At 40.4% G+C, this 25520-nt stretch overlaps 1 protein-coding gene across 6 annotated transcripts in view; it reads left to right on the top strand.

The window, feature by feature from the left end:
- LOC139749470 (ubiquitin carboxyl-terminal hydrolase 37-like) overlaps positions 1–25520 on the top strand; it is a 68178-nt gene that overhangs the window by 11352 nt on the left and 31306 nt on the right. For 3 of the 6 annotated variants that reach the window (XM_071663373.1, XM_071663372.1, XM_071663374.1), the window contains 5 exons: positions 1681–2344; positions 7581–7775; positions 12127–12672; positions 23283–23468; positions 23582–23740. In XM_071663373.1, coding sequence (XP_071519474.1) covers positions 1681–2344; positions 7581–7775; positions 12127–12672; positions 23283–23468; positions 23582–23740 — 1750 coding nt within the window. The remainder of the gene's footprint in view (positions 1–1680; positions 2345–7580; positions 7776–12126; positions 12673–23282; positions 23469–23581; positions 23741–25520) is intronic. The other 3 variants (XM_071663375.1, XM_071663376.1, XM_071663377.1) reach the window with 2 other exon arrangements.

The following is a 25520-nucleotide window of genomic DNA, read 5'->3' as shown; positions in this document are numbered from 1 at the left end:
CCACTTGATAAATGATTCTCAGCTTGGTTTATCAATAAGATTGTTGATGTCCTATGTATCTGCTTGATTTCTTTCATGATATAGTCATCATATATGTTAAAAGTAAAGCAAATGATGCTATCTATTTATGTGTCCAAAAAAAACCAATAATTCCTGCATTAGAATTTCTAACAAAAGTTTGTGATACAATGTAAATGGTTTCTTCAGTGGCTTAGAAATTGGTTGACTACCTGTAAACGAAGCTTCAGAATGGTTAGACATAATGGGAGGTTTGCCTTAGGGATGTTAATAATGTTGATAATAGGCTGTTACATCAAATTATGCAGAAAATACTAATCTGGGAAATAAATCTACTAGTGAAATTGAATGTCTTCAGTTTCAAACTCATATAGACAAACTGTTGAACTAGGTTCACAAATGATTCTTGGATTAGAAAATGAATCCCTTAAGAATTGGCTTAATGACTAATTTGTCCAATTTGTATGCTTTGGAAAAGATTATTTTAAGGGATGATATATAGGTACTCAAGATTACCAAAAGCTTTGATAATTTTGATGTAAAGATGCTTAAGGCTAGATTCACCTGATTTCATGTGTAGTAATGCATTAAATCATGTTGGTAAGCATTTTATCTTGAATTATGTGAAATATTTTTTCTGTAGGATTGTTATCATATGTATTGATTTACCAGTTTCTCCATGAGACACTATTTATGCCTCCATAGTTTCATGAAAAATATAGAGACCTGCTTTCTCTGAGAATCATCTGTATGCCTCTTTTGCTCTTACCACACTAATTAGTGAGTTTCCGATTTCTTCCACAATCACAAACAGCCTGAAAAGGACTTATGGTTTCTTGCTTTGTATTTCTTTGTATAGAATGTCATTATTGTATTAATAGTTTCCTTGTTGCTGTTTTTTCCAGTTAGTAATATTTTCATTATGAATGTGGTTCTCATACCATACTTCAGTAGTCAGATTCATTCAGGAATGTAATACCATAGTATCAGAAAATTTTGTGCATATTGGTATTCTTTTGTATATTAATGGCATATGTTTGCTTTGGTGTGAAAAGAAAACCACCTGACTTGGGGAAATACTGGAGTACTGGAGGAATAGAAATGGCGGAAGAATACGTAGAATGGAGGCAAGGGAGGCAAGTAAGGGCAGGGATAAGTGAAGACTCTAATGTTGTGGCTACCCTCTTGATTGGAGTTCCTGAGGGGAACAGGAACCCAAGATAGTGTAAACCATGGAAATGTCTGTGGGGCTTGGTTGTAGATAGGAAGCTGTGGTTTGAGTGCATTTCACATGACAGCTAGAGAATGAATGTGAATGAATGTGGCCTTTCTTTGTTCCTGGTGCTACCTTGCTAATGGGAAATTGTGATCAAGTATGAAAAATAAATACTGTACTGTAACACACTTCTTCGGTTATATTTTATCTTTTCATATGCAATGGTTTTTCTCTTTCGTAGTAGAATACCTTAGGATCATTGCATATGGATTCTTTTAGCGGATGTTACTGCTACTGCACCCCTCTTTGCATTTTTGTTTTTTAAGACATGGAAACAGTTTGAGTATGATCTTAGATTTAACATAAGGAAGTAAACTTTAAAAAAGTTAGCTGAAGTCATTATTAGATAGTGAGGTGAAACAACTAATAAAATCTCTCCTCTTCAGGCTCAGTGCGTCACAACCCATACTCATCTGGGGGCCATTCTTATTTGAAAAGGTACAAAAAACGAAATGGAAATGCTGGCTCACCACAGTCATTATTTGCAGCCTCACCCAAAACAAGCGTACAGAAACAGTTTGTACGTGTTTCCCAAGCTGAGAGAAATATAACAAGTTCATCAAAATCATTGATACAGAGTGATAAAGGATCAAGCCTGGGAAATGGTAAATGTACAAATAAGATTGGAACATCATCTCAAGCCACTAAGCGGCCATTTAGTGCCATAAATGGTGTAGAGAATTCTAAGGACCCATACAACATTTTTTCAGACAGTGACAGTGAAGTCAATGAGAGTAAAAATAAAACAGCTAATTCAGAAGAACCATATAATCTTTCTGATAGTGATTGGGATGTATTTGAGAGCAAAACTGCTTCAGACAAGGAAAATTCACTTTTTAGTCCTCCCAAATCAAGTTCACTCAAAGTTTATACAAACAAAAAGAAGTCAGTTAACTTGTCAAGATCAAGGCTTCTCTATGATATCTCTCCAGAGAAAGTTGAAAAGGCAAATGGATCCAAATATTCTTCTGTAGCAGAAAAGGAAAATGTACCCACAGACCTTTCTGGAGAAACATCTGTTGTGGATACAACTTCACCTCACCTCATAGGGTAAGTAGAAGCTTTACAGTGTCTTAGTGTTTATATTGTGGAAAGTTGTTAGGTTAAGTTTTTTTATTGATATTCTTCTTTTTGGTCTTTATACTGTTTCAATGAATTGATATTTTATTTATGATAAAGTTTTATTCTGACATTATTAAATGTAGCTACGGTATATGAGTGAATAGGTTTATTGATCATTAGGAAACCGGAAGATTCAAATAGATAAAATTCTTTCTGGAGAGATGAAGGATGTTATAATGTAGCTACATTTTTTTTCTGACAAGAACTTAGCTTATAATTATCTTATGGTTAAGGCAAACAGATTTTGAATCATTGATATATCACCACGGCTTTGGTTCATTCAAGAAAATAGGCTGTCAATTACATTGCAGAAGGCCTTCTGTCACAAGTCAGTGTTATATGTACTGCTTTTAGAAATTGACTGTTCTGATATAAAGACTTTTCATATTGGATAGGATTGATGAAGAGATATTTTGTAGAAGGTGTCACAGATGTACGGTGTGGGAGGAAAGCTTTTAGAGGCAATGAGGAATTTTTTATCAAGATAGTAAGGCATGTCTTTAATTGGGAATGGAGAGGAAGTTTCAGATGAAGGTGGATCTTCATCAGGGGTACCTGATGTCATCATTTCTGTTTAAGCTGTTAATGAATTATGAGTTAGGGAGGTGACTGCATTGGTCATGAAAAGAATGGTGGATTTGCAGTCTGTTCAGGATATGGTTGCCCAAAAGATGATTCACTTGCTGTTTGCTGATGACATGGCTCTGGTGGTAGCCTTGAGTAAGATATTGCTGAAGTTTGTGACTTGAGTTTTGGAGAACATGTGAAAGGAGAAAGTTAGGAGTTAATTTGATTAAAAGTAAGCTTATGAATAAAACAAAATAAAAGTAAGGGTATAAAGAACTGTGATTTTTTTTTCAAACGAGGCCAACAAATAGGATATTCCAATTGGTGGTCTCAAAAAATATTTTATTTGTTCACAGGTTTATTATTTATATTTAATATACATAGTCACTGTCTCCTGCATTAGCGAGGTAGCACAAGGAAACAGACGAAAGCATGGCCCAACCCACCTACATACACATGTATTTACATAAACGCCCACACACGTGCATATATAAACATATACATTTCAACATACATATACATACACAGACATATACGTATATACACATGTACATATTCATACTTGCTGTCTTCATCCATTCCTGTCACTACCCCACCACACAGAATAGCCCCCCCTCCTGCATTAGCGAGGTAGTGTGAGGAAACAGACGAAAGCATGGCCCAACCCACCCACATACACATGTATATACATAAACGCCCACACACGCACATATTTTTTTTTTTTTTTTTTTTTTTTTTTATACTTTGTCGCTGTCTCCCGCGTTTGCGAGGTAGCGCAAGGAAACAGACGAAAGAAATGGCCCAACCCCCCCCCCATACACATGTACATACACACGTCCAGACACGCAAATATACATACCTACACAGCTTTCCATGGTTTACCCCAGACGCTTCACATGCCTTGCTTCAATCCACTGACAGCACGTCAACCCCTGTATACCACATGACTCCAATTCACTCTATTTCTTGCCCTCCTTTCACCCTCCTGCATGTTCAGGCCCCGATCACACAAAATCTTTTTCACTCCATCTTTCCACCTCCAATTTGGTCTCCCTCTTCTCCTCGTTCCCTCCACCTCCGACACATATATCCTCTTGGTCAATCTCTCCTCACTCATTCTCTCCATGTGCCCAAACCATTTCAAAACACCCTCTTCTGCTCTCTCGACCACGCTCTTTTTATTTCCACACATCTCTCTTACCCTTACGTTACTTACTCGATCAAACCACCTCACACCACACATTGTCCTCAAACATCTCATTTCCAGCACATCCATCCTCCTGCGCACATCTCTATCCATAGCCCACGCCTCGCAACCATACAGCATTGTTGGAACCACTATTCCCTCAAACATACCCATTTTTGCTTTCCGAGATAATGTTCTCGACTTCCACACATTTTTCAAGGCTCCCAAAATTTTCGCCCCCTCCCCCACCCTATGATCCACTTCCGCTTCCATGGTTCCATCCGCTGACAGATCCACTCCCAGATATCTAAAACACTTCACTTCCTCCAGTTTTTCTCCATTCAAACTCACCTCCCAATTGACTTGACCCTCACCCCTACTGTACCTAATAACCTTGCTCTTATTCACATTTACTCTCAACTTTCTTCTTCCACACACTTTACCAAACTCAGTCACCAGCTTCTGCAGTTTCTCACATGAATCAGCCACCAGCGCTGTATCATCAGCGAACAACAATTGACTCACTTCCCAAGCTCTCTCATCCCCAACAGACTTCATACTTGCCCCTCTTTCCAGGACTCTTTCAACATATGTGTGTATATATATATATATATATATATATATATATATATATATATATATATACAGACATATACATATAATATACACATGTATGTATTCATACTTGCTGTCTTCATCTATTCCAGTCACTACCCCACCACACATAGAATAGCCCCCCGCCACCGCCGTCATGCGTGCATGCAAGGTAGCGCTAGGAAAAGAAAACAAAGGCCACTCATTCACACACAATCTCTAGCTGTCACGTGTAATGCACCGAAACTACAGCTCCCTTTCCACCTCTAGGCCCCACAGACCTTTCCATGGTTTACCCCAGACGCTTCACATGCCCTGGTTCAATCCATTGACAGCACGTCAACCCCAGTATACCACATCTTTGCTTCACATACCCTGGTTCAATCCATTGACAGCACGTCAACCCCAGTATACCACATCCTTCCAATTCACTCTATTCCTTGCATGCCTTTCACCCTCCTGTATATTCAGGCCCCTGATCGCTCAAAATCTTTTTCACTCCATCCTTCCACCTCCAGTTTGGTCTCCCACTTCTTGTTCCATCCACCTCTGACACATATATCCTCTTTGTCAATCTTTCCTCACTCATTCTCTCCATGTGACCAAACCATTTCAATACACCCTCTTCTGCTCTTTCAACCACACTCTTTTTATTACCACACATCTCTTACCCTTTCATAACTTACTCGATCAAACCACCTCACACCACATATTGTCCTCAAACATCTCATTTCCAACACATCCACCACCCTCCACACACCCCTATCTATAGCCCATGCCTTGCAACATTGTTAGAACCACTATTCCTTCAAACATACCCATTTTTGCTCTCTGAGATAACGTTCTCGCCTTCCACACATTCTTCAACGCTTCCAGAACCTTCACCCCCTCCTCCACCCTGTGACTCACTTCTACTTCCATGGTTCCATCCATTGCTAAATTCACTCCCAGATATCTAAAACACTTCACTTCCTCCAGTTTTTCTCCATTCAAACTTACCTCCCAGTGAACTTGTCCCTCAACCCTACTGAACCTAATAACCTTGCTCACCTCCCAGTGACTTGTCCCTCAACCCTACTGAACCTAATAACCTTGCTCTTATTCACATTTACTCTCAGCTTTCTTCTCTCACACACTTTCCCAAACTCAGTCACCAACTTCTGCAGTTTCTCACCCAAATCATCCACCAGCGCTGTATCATCAGCAAACAACAACTGACTCACTTCCCAAGTCCTCTCATCCACAGCAAACTGCATACTTGCCCCTCTCCCTCTCTCCAAAACTCTTGCATTCACCTCCCTAACAACCCCATCCATAAACAAATTAAACAACCATGGAGACATCACACACCCGTGCCGCAAACCAACATTCACTGGGAACCAGTCACTTTCCTCTCTTCCTACTTGTGCACATGCCTTACATCCTTGATGAAAACTTTTCACTGCTTCTAGCAACTTACCTCCCACACCATATACTCTTAATACCTTCCACAAAGTATCTCTATCAACTCTTATCATATGCCCTCTCCAGATCCAAAAATGCTACATGCAAATCCATCTGTTTTTCTAAGTATTTCTCACAACATTCTTCAAAGCAAACACCTGATTCACACATCCTCTTCACATGCACAGGTGTTCATGTTGATTTTATGACTTACTACACATTTATCTTACATTGTTTAGAATGAAAGCCACTTGATTGCTACTGTGCTGTACAGGATAAACATAATTTTGTTGATGAGGCAGATGATGATCTTCCTTTCCTTGTACTGTAACAATTGATGTTTGGTCAGTGTCCACTATAATTTTGAAGGCCATCAACATTTTATGTAACCAGCAGTTCAGAGAGAAGAATAAACTATTTGAAAATAGAAACAGGATGTATGGAACAGAATGGCATTTGTGAGGAAAGCTGAGAAGCTCAGAAAGCTGTGTAGCATATCAAACATGAATGTATTGTCTGTAGTAAATGGTGCTACAGAGAGTTGGATTTGTGGTAAAATAGGCATATGAATAATTTTGTTGTCTCATTATTGAAATGGGTTAAGTGGATATGATTTGTCCTTGTGGTTATTCACTTTTAATAAACAGTAGTTAGGGAAGTTTAAGCTGGTAATGTAATTGGAACAGAAGTAGAATAGGATGAAAGATATAGGAATGTTCAGATAACGCTGTATTTATATGAAATGGCAGAACTGTAGAAAGTTTTATGAGAGTATGCAAGTGCACTAAAGAGGAGAAAGTGGAAGATTGCTAATGAAAGCAGACTGATGGTGTTTGAGAAGAGGGAGTCACTCTAAAGTTCAGGGTAGATGATAAGCATTGGGTAGCAGTACTGATTTTCATCCACTCAAGTATCTTAAAGCATATGAAGTTTTTGGGTTTAATTTTGAAGAATGGTGAAACGGACATGTTGCTCTTAGTTTGAACTGTGTACTGAAGGGTAAGACTTGAGTTTTGTAAATGTGAAAATATATCATATGAATGCACAGTATAGGTGGATTATACAAGGTTTGGAGTGGGTGGAGGAGATTGCATAAACTGTTAACTAAGGTTTACAGTAAGAGATAGCATATTGGATTCAGATAGATATTGGATAAGGGTAGATGGATGTATATTCATATATAGATTACTTGGTTATTGGATAAGAAAAAAAGAAATCAAAAACTTTGTGTAGAGATAACTGTGGCATTTATTTAAGCAAGCAGCTTTTATATGTGGCTTTTTATGTCATGATTTTTGTCCATTATGAGTAAGGTGCAATTACATTTGGGTCCTGTGCATGTTCTTAAACAGAATATTTAACTTTTTTTTTCAGATTTCCCAACTATGGCAACACATGCTACTTAAACTCTGTCATTCAGTCATTATTTGGTTTACCATCATTTATGGGGGACTACAGGCTTGTAGCTTCTCAGCTTAGTATGCCCCAGACTTCACTCTCCTTTGGCCTCAGTCAAGTTTTATCCAGTCGAATGAAGGGTCAAGTTTCAGGAGTGAAGCAGTCTCTCAAGTCAGTAGAACTACCTTCTCATTTTATAATTGTAATCATCGCATGTATTTCATCCTTTTTGATAGATGTTTTTTTAAGATTTGTATGTGTTTTAGAGCATTTTATACTTATTTTTTCTACTTTTTGGACAAGTTGTAGATTCTTAACTCTATTATTCCTCCAGATGGACATTTACACAAACTGGGTGACTGCTCTAGGCATATATTTATGCACTGGGATGTGTGCTTCTGTTTCAAGGCCGCTTGCTGAGTTTAGGTGATGGCTGGGTTGTGGTGTGCAATATTTTATCCTTACAGTTAATCATCCTCCTGCCATGCCAATGACAGCACATTTTGTGAGTTTCTAGGAAGAGGACCAGGCAGATGATCCTGAATTACTTGACAGTGATATAGAGTCTTCACATCATTATGGAGGCTGATTGTATTGACATTGAATCTTCCAGAATTGAAAATTGACCTAAATAGGCAGATGTGTCAAGGAAAAGTGGAGGCAACGTTCCCAGTGCCTGCCTGACTTGACAACATTCCAGTGCCTGCCTGACTTTGACAACATTCCAGTGCCTGCCTGACTTTGACAACATCCCAGTGCCTGCCTGACTTTGACAACAGTGTGTCTGACTCGAGTGGCTTGCATTTTTTACAGTATTTTATATTGCTTTATGATGGAAGTATCAATGGATCACACTGCTTATAATAAGAAAAGAGTTACTGTGCAAGAAGAAACTCCTAATCAGATTTTTGCGCAGGTGAAATGAATGATAAAACAGGTCTTACTCCTTCACTTAGTGTGTAATAAAATTTCTGCATGCTATCAGAGTAAAAATAGCTGATGAAATATATATTTGAAGTATTTTTTTATTTGTGAGTGCTTTTGAAATTGTAAGATTAGATACATTTTTTTAAGCAACCTAAAATGCAGACTTATGCTGTTGGAAAGTTAATGTTAAGGAGGAGCAAAGGTGTTAATTCATCATCCTATCTAAAAATTTTGACGTCTAAGTTGTCACAAAGTGCAAATCAAGTTGTTATAACAAAAATGTTGGAGTATTGGACGTGTTATTGGTACATGTAGGAAGCATTGTATGTGTTATTGGTACATGTAGGAAGCATTGGACATGTTATTGGTACATGTAGTGTGAGGAAGGTTTCTCGAAGGCTCAGGCCAGGGTGTTTGAATTTGTGTGGGTGTAATCAGGATGAAAAGAATGGAGAGATTGGTAATGTGTTTGGGTAGAGGATCCTGCATAATCTGGTACTGAATGAACTAAGCTGAAGTGGAAGAATGATATGGAAGTGTCTGAAGAGTAAAGTTGTATTAGTGTAAGGGCAAAAGCAAAGGAGATGATGGCACTTTTGTTATAGGAATTGTGAGAATGTGTTAGTGAATGAATTCTAGAATAATGTGATATGAGAATGAAAGTAGATTATGAGAGTTGGGTGGTTGTCAGTGCTTATGCAGCTGGTAATGAGAGGAGTTAGGAAAGGAGTGAGTTTTTGGGTAGAGCTAAGTGAGTACTTTTGCAATTTTTATGCAAGGGACTGTATGGTGGTAGATGTAAATGCAAGGATGGGTGATATGGCAGTGTAGTGTATGATTGAGAGCAGTAGGTTATCTGGTGTGAATGAAAATGTTGAACAACTTGTCAGGTTGTTTGCTGAGAGAGGATTGGTCGGTTGGAATACAGTACCTGGTTTAAAAGAAAGTACACTTGATTATGTGTGGGTTGGAGGTTCAATTATGCATTATTTTATTATGTTATAATCAACATGCATGTAAAGGAGAGACTGTTGTATAAGAATTTCCTGAAAGGGGCTGATAGTAGGATGTATGATAACTTCTTGGTGGAGGTGATTTTGAAATTTTAGAGTGATATAAGGTGAGAGTAAACAAAACTAGGGGAGTGTGCAAAGAGTGGAAAGTATCTAGGAATGCATTGCTTACTTATGTGGGTGAAGTATGTGGCATGCATAAGGTGAAATGTTGGCATTTGAGAAAGGGGAATGAGTGTTGGGATGAGGAAGCTGAATTGCTAGTAATAGAGAAAAGAATGGGGGATGAGCTTTCCTTTCCCTTAGGAGAGTAGTGTGAGTGATTGGGAGATGTACTAGAGAAAGTGAGAAGAGGTAAAGAGGAAAGTGAAGGAGTTAAAAAGGGGAGCAAATGATAAATGAGGTAAGGGAGTATTGGGAAAGTATAGGGAGACTAAGAAAATGTTTTAGAATGTGGTGAAAAGTGTGAAAACAAGAAAACAAACAGAAAGCAGATACTTAAGTGGTAACAGTCACAGAAGGGGTAAAGAGATGGAGTGAGAGTTTTGAAGAGCTGTTGAATATCTTTGATGATAATATGGCAGATATGAGGTGTTCAGCACAAGGAGGTATATGAAGTGTCATGGTGGATAGTTTGATGAAATTAAAGGGGGTTGTGAAAGCCTTGCACAAGATGAGATGGGGCAAAATGGATGGCATGGATGGGAGTGCAGTTGAATTTCTCATGGATGACATTGTTTGTGATTGGATATTCCGGGTTTTCATTGTATGTATGGCCAAAAGTGAGGTACCTGAGGATTAGTAGAATGTCTGTATGATGTCTTTATATAAAGACAAAGGCAACCAAAATGAAAGCTAGAATTATAGAAGTATAAATCTCTTAAGTATACCTAGTAAGTTGTATGGAAGAGTGGTGATTGAAGGGATGGTGGCCTGTATAGAACATAAGGGAGAAGTGTGGCTGCATGAGTGGTAAAAGACGTGTGAACCAGAAGAATTTGTATGAAAAATATATGAAGAAAGAGAGGAATTTGCTCATTTTATTTATGGATCTGGAGAAAGCATGTTATAGAGCTCACAGGATTGCCATGTGGAAGGTGCTATGAAAGCATGCTTTGGAAGGAAAGGGACAAAATGTGCTGAGGAGTTTTTACTGGGAAAGAAAGGCATGTGTGTTAGTAAGAAGAAAGGAAGGCAAGTGGTGTCAGGTGAATATTGGGTCTGCACTAAGGGTGTGTAATATGGCTGTTTAATCTCTATTGTTGGGGTGTTTGAGGGAGGTAAACTTGAGAGCCCCAGCTGGAGAGGGGCAGATCTACAGTATGCTGGAAATGGGGAGGCATGGGAGGTGAGTCAGTTGCTGTTTTCAGATGTTGCAGGTTTTGTGGTATATTCAATGTGAGAAACTGCAGAATTTGGTGTCCTAGTGTAGGATAGTGTATGAAAGGTGAAAGTTAATGATTCATGTAAATAAGATTGAGCTGGTTAGATTTAGCAGGGGGAGGGGGTTGGTTTAAGTGTGAGTCTGAATGAGGAAAGCCAGGGAAGGTGGAGTTCTTTTGGTACCTGGGAATGGACATGACAATGGATGGAATTATGGGACCAAAGTGAATAATTAAGTGGAAAAGGGGATAAAGATCTTGGGTGCATTAAGGAGTATGTGGAAGAAGTCACTGTCTGAGTGCTATGAGTATCTATGATAGTATAGTAGTGCCAGCACGGCTATGCAGTTGTAAGTCTTGGACCCTAAGTGCAAAATAAGATAAGGCGGTAGTTGTGTTGGAGATGAAATGCCTAAGGACAATATATGGTGTGAGAAGATTTGATAATGTAAGGAATGACAGTGTGAAAGAGAGTTATGGTCATAAACAGGATTATGATTGAAAGTCAGAGGGTGTGCTGGAATGGTTTGGACATATGGTGAGGATGAGTGAATAGAGATTGACTAAAACAATATGTGTCAGAGTCAGAGGGAGCAAGGGGAGACTGAGAAAGAGATTAAGGGATGGATTGAAAGAAGCTTTTGAGTCATTGGGGCCAGGATGTGTAGGAGGGTGAGAATTGTAAGTGGGATAAAGAAATTTGGTTTACAGTGGGTGACATACTGTCAGTGTGCTAAATCAGGGCATGCAAAGTGATGATGGAAGCCATGCAAAGGTCTGGGATAGGGTGCCCTGGTTTGGGTGCATTGTTTATGACAGCTAGAGAGCAGAGGTATGCAGATGAGACCATTCTTTGACTATTCCCGATACTACCCTGCTAATGCAGGAAATGGCAAATTGAAAAAAATTGAAAAATGAAGTTTAAAAGACTTGTTCTTTGTTTTGTTAGTTTTACTCTTCGCTCATAACTGTATGAGGATGCCAGATCTTTACTGATAGGTAGTTGTGAGAATACATTGTGTGTCCAATGTGGAAAAATGTTCATTTGACATTTAATAGTAACTTGAGTTGCTCTAATGATGATAATCCAAATGCCATTTGTAAATTAATCACTGTCTTTGACATGAGCTAATAACTTGTTCATATTTCTAACAGAACTGTCTATGACATGAACTGATAACTTTTTCATATTTCTAACAGAACTGTTAAGGAAAATCTGGAGAGAGTTGATGGCTCCTTCTCTGGCTTTAAGATGCAGGATGCAAATGAATTCCTAACGCGGGTGCTTGACACTGTAAAGGATGAAATTGATCGTTGCCACATGACTACCCCTAGCCCTGATCGATTTGTGCATTCTGAGGCACATACTGCCACATCAAAAAAGAATTTAGATGAGGATGTGTACCTTAGTGGTGTTTCAAGAAATAGCAGAAGTTTATCAGAATCATCAGAACCTTTCCAACACGCAAGTGTTAGTGATGTTAATGTTGTCTTGGATAATGAAATGATTAAACCTGTTTCAGAGTTGAATGGTATTAGTAAGGCAAAAGATGAAAATATGAGGTTTGAGTCAACAAATGTTATAAATAAAAGATTGATAGAAAATTCTAATGATGAACCTAAGTGTACAATTAATATGCAGGATACAACACCTAGAAAAAGCAGTAAGGAAGAAGAGTCCCTGCCAAGAAATCCAGTGAAGGATAACTTTGAATTTCAGCTGCTTGAATCATACAGATGTTTGGGGTAAGAGAGTTGAGTTTTAGTAGTATCTTAAGAAAATTGTCTTTAAAATTAAATCAAGAAACTCTCATGATTCTTGTTGGTATTATGTTTATTATTGATTTAGAAAATTGGCTGCTTTGAGATCACAACACAAATTAATGATGACATTCTTGTCTTATGCTATTATGCTTAAAACATTTGAATATAAAAAGAAGCAAGGCTTTAATGTAGTGTTGTGAATATGAATTAGGACTGAGATAGATATATGTAGAACGATTGTGTAGATTTTATTGTTTGTTTATCCATTTAGTTATCTTTCTGTTAAGTAGTATTTTTTAATTCTTGAAGGTAACAGGTCTACCTGTGGGAATTGCCAAGATATGGAAAAAGGACCTCAGTTTTGCAATTGACTTTACTACTACTTCTGTTATTACCAATTACGACCATCAGTACCAATTGCCATCACCATTGTGAATCATCAGCACTGCCACAAAAACAAATGCCTATCACTGCCATCACTCCACTTTCTCCAAGTTCTCGCTGTTCATACTCACCCTCCAGCTAACCTGTTGTTTTCCACTGCTAACCTGATAACCTTGCTTTTATTCACATTTACTCTCAACTTTCTCCTCTCACAATTTCCTAAACTCAGAAACCAGCTTTTACAGTTTCTCACTCAAATCTGCACCAGACATGTTTCATCATTAAACAACAACTGACTTATCTTCCAGGTTCCCCCTCACCTGCAACAGACAGCAGATCTGCCCTGCACTTCAAAACCCACACATTCACCTCCCTCACCACCCCACCCATAAACAGATTAAACAGCATTGGTGACATCACACACCCCTTCCACACACCCACATTCATCTGAAACAACTCACTTTCCTCACTAGCTCTTACACACATGCTTTACTTTCTTGATAAAAACTCCTTGCTTGTAGTAGCTTTCTTCCCATGCCATATTTTGTAACATTTTCCTAAAAAGCATCTTTATCAATCCAGTCATATGCTTTCTATCCATTAATTTTTATTATACTTTGTCGCTGTCTTCCGCGTTAGCGAGGTAGCGCAAGGAAACAGACGAAAGAATGGCCCAACCCACCCACATAAACATGTATATATATACACTCCCACACACACGTATACATACCTATACATTTCAGCGTGTATATATATATATGCATACAGATACACAGACATGTACATAATTCATACTTGCTGCCTTTATTCATTCCCATTGCCACCCCGCCACACATGAAATGACACCCCCTTCCCCCCGCACATGTGTGAGGGAGCGCTAGGAAAAGACAACAAGGGCCACATTCGTTCACACTTAGTCTTTAGCTGTCATGTATAATGCACCGAAACCACAGCTCCCTTTCCACATCCAGGACCCACAAAATTTTCCATGGTTTACCCCAGATGCTTCACATGCCCTGGTTCAATCCATTGGCAGCATGTCCACCCCGGTATAACACATCATTCCAATTCACTCTATTCCTTGCATGCCTTTCACCCTCCTGCATGTTCAGGCCCCGATGACTCAAAATCTTTTTCACTCCATCCTTCCACCTCCAATTTGGTCTTCCACTTTTTCTTATTCCCTCCACCTCTGACACATATATCCTCTTTGTCAATCTCTCCTCACTCATTCTCTCCATGTAACCAAACCATTTCAACACACCCTCTTCTGCTTTCTCAGCCACACTCTTTTTATTACCACACATCTCTCTTACCCTTTCATTACTTACTCGATCAAACTTCCTTACACCACATATTGTCCTCAAACATCTCATTTCCAACACATCCACCCTCCTCCGAATAACCCCATCTATAGCCCATGCCTCGCATCCATATAACATTGCTGGAACCACTATTCCTTCAAACATACCCAGTTTTGCTTTCCGAGATAATGGTCTCACCTTCTACACATTCTTCAACGCTCCCAGAACCTTTGCCCCCTCCCCCACCCTGTGACTCACTTCCGCTCTCATGGTTCCATCCGCTGCCAAACCCACTCCCAGATATCTAAAACACTTCACTTTCTATCAGTCCCTATATATATATATATTTTTTTTTTTTTTTTATACTTTGTCGCTGTCTCCCGCGTTTGCGAGGTAGCGCAAGGAAACAGACGAAAGAAATGGCCCAACCCCCCCCCCATACACATGTATATGCATACGTCCACACATTGCAAATATACATACCTACACAGCTTTCCATGGTTTACCCCAGACGCTTCACATGCCTTGATTCAATCCACTGACAGCACGTCAGCCCCGGTATACCACATCGCTCCAATTCACTCTATTCCTTGCCCTCCTTTCACCCTTCTGCATGTTCAGGCCCCGATCACACAAAATCTTTTTCACTCCATCTTTCCACCTCCAATTTGGTCTCCCTCTTCTCCTTGTTCCCTCCACCTCCGACACATATATCCTCTTGGTCAATCTTTCCTCACTCATCCTCTCCATGTGCCCAAACCACTTGAAAACACCCTCTTCTGCTCTCTCAACCACGCTCTTTTTATTTCCACACATCTCTCTTACCCTTACGTTACTCACTCGATCAAACCACCTCACACCACACATTGTCCTCAAACATCTCATTTCCAGCACATCCATCCTCCTGCGCACAACTCTATTCATAGCCCACGCCTCGCAACCATACAACATTGTTGGAACCACTATTCCTTCAAACATACCCATATATATATATATATATATATATATATATATATATATATATATATATATATATATATATATATATATATTTTCATTTTTTTTCATACTATTCGCCATTTCCCGCGATAGCGAGGTAGCGTTAAGAACAGAGGACTGGGCCTTTGAGGGAATATCCTCACCTGACCCTCTTCTCTGTTCCGTCTTTTGGAAAATTAAAAAAAAAAAAAAAACGAGAGGGGAGGATTTCCAGCCCCCCGCTCCCTTCCCTTTTAGTCGCCTTCTACGACACGCAGGGAATACGTGGGAAGTATTCTTTCTCCCCTATCCCAAGGGAATAATATATATATATATATATATATATATATATATATATATATATATATAGATATATGATAGAGTTGATAGAGATGCTCTGTGGAAGGTATTAAGAATATATGGTGTGGGAGGAAAGTTGTTAGAAGCAGTGAAAAGTTTTTATCAAGGATGTAAGGCATGTGTACGTGTAGGAAGAGAGGAAAGTGATTGGTTCTCAGTGAATGTAGGTTTGCGGCAGGGGTGTGTGATGTCTCCATGGTTGTTTAATTTGTTTATGGATGGGGTTGTTAGGGAGGTAAATGCAAGAGTTTTGGAAAGAGGGGCAAGTATGAAGTCTGTTGGGGATGAGAGAGCTTGGGAAGTGAGTCAGTTGTTGTTCGCTGATGATACAGCGCTGGTGGCTGATTCATGTGAGAAACTGCAGAAGCTGGTGACTGAGTTTGGTAAAGTGTGTGGAAGAAGAAAGTTAAGAGTAAATGTGAATAAGAGCAAGGTTATTAGGTACAGTAGGGTTGAGGGTCAAGTCAATTGGGAGGTGAGTTTGAATGGAGAAAAACTGGAGGAAGTGAAGTGTTTTAGATATCTGGGAGTGGATCTGGCAGCGGATGGAACCATGGAAGCGGAAGTGGATCATAGGGTGGGGAATGGGGCGAAAATTCTGGGGGCCTTGAAGAATGTGTGGAAGTCGAGAACATTATCTCGGAAAGCAAAAATGGGTATGTATGAAGGAATAGTGGTTCCAACAATGTTGTATGGTTGCGAGGCGTGGACTATGGATAGAGTTGTGCGCAGGAGGATGGACGTGCTGGAAATGAGATGTTTGAGGACAATGTGTGGTGTGAGGTGGTTTGATCGAGTGAGTAACGTAAGGGTAAGAGAGATGTGTGGAAATAAAAAGAGCGTGGTTGAGAGAGCAGAAGAGGGTGTTTTGAAGTGGTTTGGGCACATGGAGAGGATGAGTGAGGAAAGATTGACCAAGAGGATATATGTGTCGGAGGTGGAGGGAACAAGGAGAAGAGGGAGACCAAATTGGAGGTGGAAAGATGGAGTGTAAAAGATTTTGTGTGATCGGGGCCTGAACATGCAGGAGGGTGAAAGGAGGGCAAGGAATAGAGTGAATTGGAGCGATGTGGTATACCGGGGTTGACGTGCTGTCAGTGGATTGAATCAAGGCATGTGAAGCGTCTGGGGTAAGCCATGGAAAGCTGTGTAGGTATGTATATTTGCGTGTGTGGACGTATGTATATACATGTGTATGGGGGTGGGTTGGGCCATTTCTTTCGTCTGTTTCCTTGCGCTACCTCGCAAACGCGGGAGACAGCGACAAAGCAAAAAAAAAAAAAATTAATATCTATATATGGATCTGGCAGCGGATGGAAGCGGAAGTGGATTCATAGGGTGGGGGAGGGGGCGAAAATCCTGGGAGCCTTGAAGAATGTGTGGAAGTCGAGAACATTATCTCGGAAAGCAAAAATGGGTATGTATGAAGGAATAGTGGTTCCAACAATGTTGTATGGTTGCGAGGCGTGGGCTATGGATAGAGTTGTGCGCAGGAGGATGGATGTGCTGGAAATGAGATGTTTGAGGACAGTATGTGGTGTGAGGTGGTTTGATCGAGTAAGTAACGTAAGGGTAAGAGAGATGTGTGGAAATAAAAAGAGCGTGGTTGAGAGAGCAGAAGAGGGTGTTTTGAAATGGTTTGGGCACATGGAGAGAAATGAGTGAGGAAAGATTGACCAAGAGGATATATGTGTCGGAGGTGGAGGGAACGAGGAGAAGTGGGAGACCAAATTGGAGGTGGAAAGATGGAGTGAAAAAGATTTTGTGTGATCGGGGCCTGAACATGCAGGAGGGTGAAAGGAGGGCAAGGAATAGAGTGAATTGGATCGATGTGGTATACCGGGATTGACGTGCTGTCATTGGATTGAATCGGCATGTGAAGCGTCTGGGGTAAACCATGGAAAGCTGTGTAGGTATGTATATTTGCGTGTGTGGACGTATGTATATACATGTGTATGGGGGTGGGTTGGGCCATTTCTTTCGTCTGTTTCCTTGCGCTACCTCGCAAACGCGGGAGACAGCGACAAAGCAAAAAAAAAAAGAAAAAAAAATCTATATATATGGATATCCCTGGGGATAGGGGAGAAAGAATACTTCCCACGTATTCCCTGCGTGTCGTAGAAGGCGACTAAAAGGGGAGGGAGCGGTGGCTGGAAATCCTCCCCTCTCTTTTTTTTTTTCAATTTTCCAAAAGAAGGAACAGAGAAGGGGGCCAGGTGAGGATATTCCCTCAAAGGCCCAGTCCTCTGTTCTTAACGCTACCTCGCTAATGCGGAAATGGCGAATAGTAATGAAAGAAAAAGAAAATATATAATATATATATATATAATATATATATATATATATAATATATATATATATATATATATTGGTTCTCAGTGAATGTAGTTTGCGGCAGGGGTGTGTGATGTCTCCATGGTTGTTTAATTTGTTTATGGATGGGGTTGTTAGGGAGGTAAATGCAAGAGTTTTGGAAAGAGGGGCAAGTATGAAGTCTGTTGGGGATGAGAGAGCTTGGGAAGTGAGTCAGTTGTTGTTCGCTGATGATACAGCGCTGGTGGCTGATTCATGTGAGAAACTGCAGAAGCTGGTGACTGAGTTTGGGAAAGTGTGTGAAAGAAGAAAGTTAAGAGTAAATGTGAATAAGAGCAAGGTTATTAGGTACAGTAGGGTTGAGGGTCAAGTCAATTGGGAGGTGAGTTTGAATGGAGAAAAACTGGAGGAAGTGAAGTGTTTTAGATATCTGGGAGTGGATCTGGCAGCGGATGGAACCATGGAAGCGGAAGTGGATCATAGGGTGGGGAATGGGGCGAAAATTCTGGGGGCCTTGAAGAATGTGTGGAAGTCGAGAACATTATCTCGGAAAGCAAAAATGGGTATGTATGAAGGAATAGTGGTTCCAACAATGTTGTATGGTTGCGAGGCGTGGGCTATGGATAGAGTTGTGCGCAGGAGGATGGACGTGCTGGAAATGAGATGTTTGAGGACAATGTGTGGTGTGAGGTGGTTTGATCGAGTGAGTAACGTAAGGGTAAGAGAGATGTGTGGAAATAAAAAGAGCGTGGTTGAGAGAGCAGAAGAGGGTGTTTTGAAGTGGTTTGGGCACATGGAGAGGATGAGTGAGGAAAGATTGACCAAGAGGATATATGTGTCGGAGGTGGAGGGAACAAGGAGAAGAGGGAGACCAAATTGGAGGTGGAAAGATGGAGTGAAAAAGATTTTGTGTGATCGGGGCCTGAACATGCAGGAGGGTGAAAGGAGGGCAAGGAATAGAGTGAATTGGAGCGATGTGGTATACCGGGGTTGACGTGCTGTCAGTGGATTGAATCAAGGCATGTGAAGCGTCTGGGGTAAGCCATGGAAAGCTGTGTAGGTATGTATATTTGCGTGTGTGGACGTATGTATATACATGTGTATGGGGGTGGGTTGGGCCATTTCTTTCGTCTGTTTCCTTGCGCTACCTCGCAAACGCGGGAGACAGCGACAAAGCAAAAAAAAAAAAATTATATATCTATATATGGATCTGGCAGCGGATGGAAGCGGAAGTGGATCATAGGGTGGGGGAGGGGGCGAAAATCCTGGGAGCCTTGAAGAATGTGTGGAAGTCGAGAACATTATCTCGGAAAGCAAAAATGGGTATGTTTGAAGGAATAGTGGTTCCAACAATGTTGTATGGTTGCGAGGCGTGGGCTATGGATAGAGTTGTGCGCAGGAGGATGGATGTGCTGGAAATGAGATGTTTGAGGACAGTATGTGGTGTGAGGTGGTTTGATCGAGTAAGTAACGTAAGGGTAAGAGAGATGTGTGGAAATAAAAAGAGCGTGGTTGAGAGAGCAGAAGAGGGTGTTTTGAAATGGTTTGGGCACATGGAGAGAATGAGTGAGGAAAGATTGACCAAGAGGATATATGTGTCGGAGGTGGAGGGAACGAGGAGAAGTGGGAGACCAAATTGGAGGTGGAAAGATGGAGTGAAAAAGATTTTGTGTGATCGGGGCCTGAACATGCAGGAGGGTGAAAGGAGGGCAAGGAATAGAGTGAATTGGATCGATGTGGTATACCGGGATTGACGTGCTGTCAGTGGATTGAATCGGCATGTGAAGCGTCTGTGGTAAACCATGGAAAGCTGTGTAGGTATGTATATTTGCGTGTGTGGACGTATGTATATACATGTGTATGGGGGTGGGTTGGGCCATTTCTTTCGTCTGTTTCCTAGCGCTACCTTGCAAACGCGGGAGACAGCGACAAAGCAAAAAAAAAAAGAAAAAAAAATCTATATATATGGATATCCCTGGGGATAGGGGAGAAAGAATACTTCCCACGTATTCCCTGCGTGTCGTAGAAGGCGACTAAAAGGGGAGGGAGCGGGTGGCTGGAAATCCTCCCCTCTCTTTTTTTTTTTCAATTTTCCAAAAGAAGGAACAGAGAAGGGGGCCAGGTGAGGATATTCCCTCAAAGGCCCAGTCCTCTGTTCTTAACGCTACCTCGCTAATGCGGGAAATGGCGAATAGTATGAAAGAAAAAGAAAATATATATATATATATATATATTGGTTCTCAGTGAATGTAGGTTTGCGGCAGGGGTGTGTGATGTCTCCATGGTTGTTTAATTTGTTTATGGATGGGGTTGTTAGGGAGGTAAATGCAAGAGTTTTGGAAAGAGGGGTAAGTATGAAGTCTGTTGGGGATGAGAGAGCTTGGGAAGTGAGTCAGTTGTTGTTCGCTGATGATACAGCGCTGGTGGCTGATTCATGTGAGAAACTGCAGAAGCTGGTGACTGAGTTTGGGAAAGTGTGTGAAAGAAGAAAGTTAAGAGTAAATGTGAATAAAAGCAAGGTTATTAGGTACAGTAGGGTTGAGGGTCAAGTCAATTGGGAGGTGAGTTTGAATGGAGAAAAACTGGAGGAAGTGAAGTGTTTTAGATATCTGGGAGTGGATCTGGCAGCGGATGGAACCATGGAAGCGGAAGTGGATCATAGGGTGGGGGAGGGGGCGAAAATCCTGGGAGCCTTGAAGAATGTGTGGAAGTCGAGAACATTATCTCGGAAAGCAAAAATGGGTATGTTTGAAGGAATAGTGGTTCCAACAATGTTGTATGGTTGCGAGGCGTGGGCTATGGATAGAATTGTGCGCAGGAGGATGGATGTGCTGGAAATGAGATGTTTGAGGACAATGTGTGGTGTGAGGTGGTTTGATCGAGTGAGTAACGTAAGGGTAAGAGAGATGTGTGGAAATAAAAAGAGCGTGGTTGAGAGAGCAGAAGAGGGTGTTTTGAAGTGGTTTGGGCACATGGAGAGGATGAGTGAGGAAAGATTGACCAAGAGGATATATGTGTCGGAGGTGGAGGGAACAAGGAGAAGAGGGAGACCAAATTGGAGGTGGAAAGATGGAGTGAAAAAGATTTTGTGTGATCGGGGCCTGAACATGCAGGAGGGTGAAAGGAGGGCAAGGAATAGAGTGAATTGGAGCGATGTGGTATACCGGGGTTGACGTGCTGTCAGTGGATTGAAGCAAGGCATGTGAAGCGTCTGGGGTAAACCATGAAAAACTGTGTAGGTATGTATATATGCTTGTGTGGACGTATGTATATACATGTGTATGGGGGGGGGGTTGGGCCATTTCTTTCGTCTGTTTCCTTGCGCTACCTCGCAAACGCGGGAGACAGTGACAAAGTATAAAAAAAAAAAAAAAAAAAAAAAAAATATATGATGCCTGTTCCCTCCAGGAACTCTCATGAAGGGGTGGCCATGGCAAAAGTCTCTACTTATCCCTATCCTTACATGCCTCCCTTTCATACACTATTCCATGCATTCTTTCACCATTTCTCTCCCTCCAGTGTGCTTCCTCACTTCAGATTCATAAATGCCAGATACATATCGTTATGTTTGCTTTAAGTGTTTCTTATACAAATTCTTCAAAGCAAACCCCTAATACTTATCGTCTTTCATTCCTTAATCCACATTGTCCCTTCTCAATCTTATATTCTGTGCATACATCCATTCTCTCAATCACAGCTTTCCCATACAATTTGCCAGTTACATTCAACAAACTACATAATTTGAACATTCACTTTTGTCCTTGCCTTTCTACAGTGACACTATTCAGGCATTCTGCCAATACTCAGGTACCTCATCATGAGCCATACATACATTGAGAATCCTAAGTAACAGATCTGCAACAAAATCACCTTTTTGAATAGATTCAACTGGAGTCCCATCCACATCCACTCACACCACTTTGCTGCACTTCATCTTACACATGGCTTTCACTACCACTTTCCTTTTCACCTAACCACTTGATATCTTCCATTATGCATACCTCTGTGTCCAGAACATTAAACCTATCATTAAACCTGTTTAACAGTCCTTCAAATAATACATATTCTTTCTCCACTTCACCTCATCCCTGATTGTTACCACTTCCTGGTTTTCTTCCTTAACTGATGTTTCTATGTGTTCATTTGTTCTTAAACCATTAACCTCCTTCTAAGACATTTTCTTATTCTCCCTGAAGTTTACAGATAATTGCCCACCCCAACTTTAGTCAACTTTCGTTTTGGCCCTTTCAGCTTCCTTTTGACCTTTTGCCACTTTCTCTTATATGTGTCCCAATCACTTGTACTCCTTTCCTTGCAAGTAGCACTCACACATTTATCTTTTCCCTCACAAGAAACTTCATTTCTTCATCCCACCACTCACTGCTCTTTCTCACATGCCCACCTCTTGATCTTTCTTTCTTACATACATGCTTTACTCTCTCAGACAGAACTTGGTGAATTCAATAACTTTCCATAAACATCTTATATCCACAGCACCTCCTATAAGGAATCTCTGTCTTGTTTTATGCTCTTTGCAGATTAACAGATGTCAATTTTATTTCTCCAGTCATTCTCCTGTACGTTCTTCAGAGAAAACCAGGGTCCAAGTTGTTTGTATTTCTATCCATAACTCAGTTTAACTATATGTAGAAATTGTTTAGCTGTATGTAGAAAAAAATTTTCTCACTCAGAACTCATTACCCTTGCCTGTACGTATGCTTACTTCTGCAAGCAGCAGTTTTCTCTTTTTTTAATGTAGGAAAATACCTACTCATATTATTCCTTCCATTATGAAACAGAGATGTAGAGTTCTTGAGCAGATGTTACAAGTTTGGGTTTTTGATACCCAAACCATGTGAGGAGGGTTGTTACCAAATGCTCTTAGATGATTTTATGCAATTTTTCATGCCTTGAGTGCTAGCAAAGGTATCCTTGATACTGCCAGATGTATCAAAGGGATAGTCCATCATTTTGATATGTGTACTCTTTTTACATAGTTTTATCTGGCTTTGCTGTATTTACTTTTGTCTTTGTGTATACTAGGTTCTGCAGGCAACAATTTTTCACATTGGTTGTAACCAAATGTTCTTGAGAATTATGTTCACTCTTTTCTCCGTCATGCCATGAGTGTTGGTATCCGTTATACCAACAGGTGTATTAAGGGACTTATCTTTCATTTTGACATGCTTACACTATTATCATAGTCTTTTCATGTTTAAGCAATCAAGATATTTAAACTTAAGTTGTCTGCAGATGTGGTGAAGTTGAAGGAAGGAGGCAGGAATATTTTGGCCTGTATGTGAACTTGCCTGAAGAAGGTCAGGATACAATTCAGAATGCAGTTTCTTCATATATGGGAGCAGATGAACGGGAATTGAAGTGTGAAAAGTGTGGCCATAATCAGTCTTCTGTTGTTACCTCCATAACCAGATTACCAAGGTTAGAGAACTGGAATGTGTTTTGAAACTATGAAATATGTTGCACAATAATTGTTAGTCATACAATTATAATATTTTACAGATTTTACTCATGATACACTTTTCTTTTTGTAGAATACTTATAATACAGCTAAAAAGATATGAATACAAGCCAGAACAACAAGAGAGTGTGAAAATGTCATCTTGTGTACATGTCAACCGATGGATTAGTTTAGAATCTCACATGACAGATGAGGTACAAGGCCCGTTACTCTGGAATCCTCAGTCTAGTAGGTAAGTATCCATTATTCATATTATTGTTAGTATTACCAGAAATATCTTGTTATGGTGTATTGCAATGTTGTATCTGTTTAACTTTGCTTTATTATTATTATTTAATTCATAAATTTATTATACTTTGTTGCTGTCTCCTGCGTTAGTGAGGTAGTGCAAGGAAACAGACAAAAGAATGGCCCAACCTGCCCACATACACATGTATATATACACACGTCCACTCACGCACATATACATACCTGTACATTTCAATGTACACATATATATACATACACAGACATATACATATATACACATGTACATAATTCATACTTGCTGCCTTTATTCATTCCGTTGCCACCCCGCCTTCCATGAAATGACAACCTCCTCTCCTAGCATGCGCGTGAGGTAGCTCCAGGAAAAAGACAACAAAGGCCACATTCGTTCACTCAGTCTCTAGCTGTCATGTATAACGCACCGAAACCACAGCTCCCTTTCCACATCCAGGCCCCACAAAACTTTTCATGGTTTACCCCAGAAGCCTCACATGCCCTGGTTCAATCCATTGACAGCACGTCCACCCCAGTATACCACATAGTTCCAATTCACTCTATTCCTTGCATGCCTTTCACCCTCCTGCATGTTCAGGCCCCGATTGCTCAAAATCTTTTTCACTCCATCCTTCCACCTCCAGTTTGGTCTCCGACTTCTCCTTATTCCCTCCACCTCTGACAAATATATCCTCTTTGTCAATCTTTCTTCACTCATTCTCTCCATTTGACCAAACCATTTCAATACACCCTCTTCTGCTCTCAACCACACTTTTTATTACCACACATCTCTCTTACCCTTTCATTACTTACTTGATCAAACCACCTCACACCACATATTGTCCTCAAACATCTCATTTCCAACACATCCACCCTCCTCCGCACAACCCTATCTGTAGCCTACACCTCGCAACCATATAACATTGTTGGAACCCCTATTCCTTCAAACATACCCATTTTTGCTTTCCGAGATACTGGTCTCACCATCCACTTATTTTTCAACGCTCCCAGAACTTTCGCACCCTCCCCCACCCTGACTCACTTCTGCTTCCATGGTTCCATCCACTGCCAAATCCACTCCCAGATATCTAAAACACTTCACTTCCTCTTGTTTTATCCATTCAAACTTACCTTCCAATTGACTCGTCCCTCACCCCTACTATACCTTATAACCTTACTCTTATTCACATATTACTCTCAGCTTTCTTCTTTCACACACTTTACCAAACTCAGTCATCAGCTTCTGCAGTTTCTCACCCAAATCAGCCACCAGCGTTGTATTATCAGCTTGCCCCTCTCTCGCAAACTCTTGCATTGACCTCCCTAAGAACCCCTTTCTTAAACAAATTAAACAACCATGGAGACATCACACACCCCTGCTGCAAACTGACATGGGAACTAATCACTTTCCCCTCTTCCTACTCATGCACATTCCATACATCCTCGATAAAAACTTTTCACCGCTTCTGGCAACTTACCTCTCACACCATATACTCTTAATACCTTCCATAAAGCATCTCTATCAACTCTATATATTCCTTCTCCAGATCCATAAATGCCACATACAAATCCATTTGTTTTTCTAAGTATTTCTCTCATACATTCTTCAAAGCAAACACCTGATCCACACATCCTCTACCACTTCTGAAACCACACTGCTCTTCCCCAATCTAATGCTCTGTATATTCCTTCACCCTCTCAATCAGTACCCTCTCATATGATATCCCAGGAATACTCAACAAACTTATACC

This window comes from Panulirus ornatus, chromosome 7 (genome assembly GCF_036320965.1).
Source record: "Panulirus ornatus isolate Po-2019 chromosome 7, ASM3632096v1, whole genome shotgun sequence".
Classification (NCBI taxonomy): domain Eukaryota; kingdom Metazoa; phylum Arthropoda; class Malacostraca; order Decapoda; family Palinuridae; genus Panulirus; species Panulirus ornatus.
This window is presented reverse-complemented; position numbering and strand designations above follow the sequence as displayed.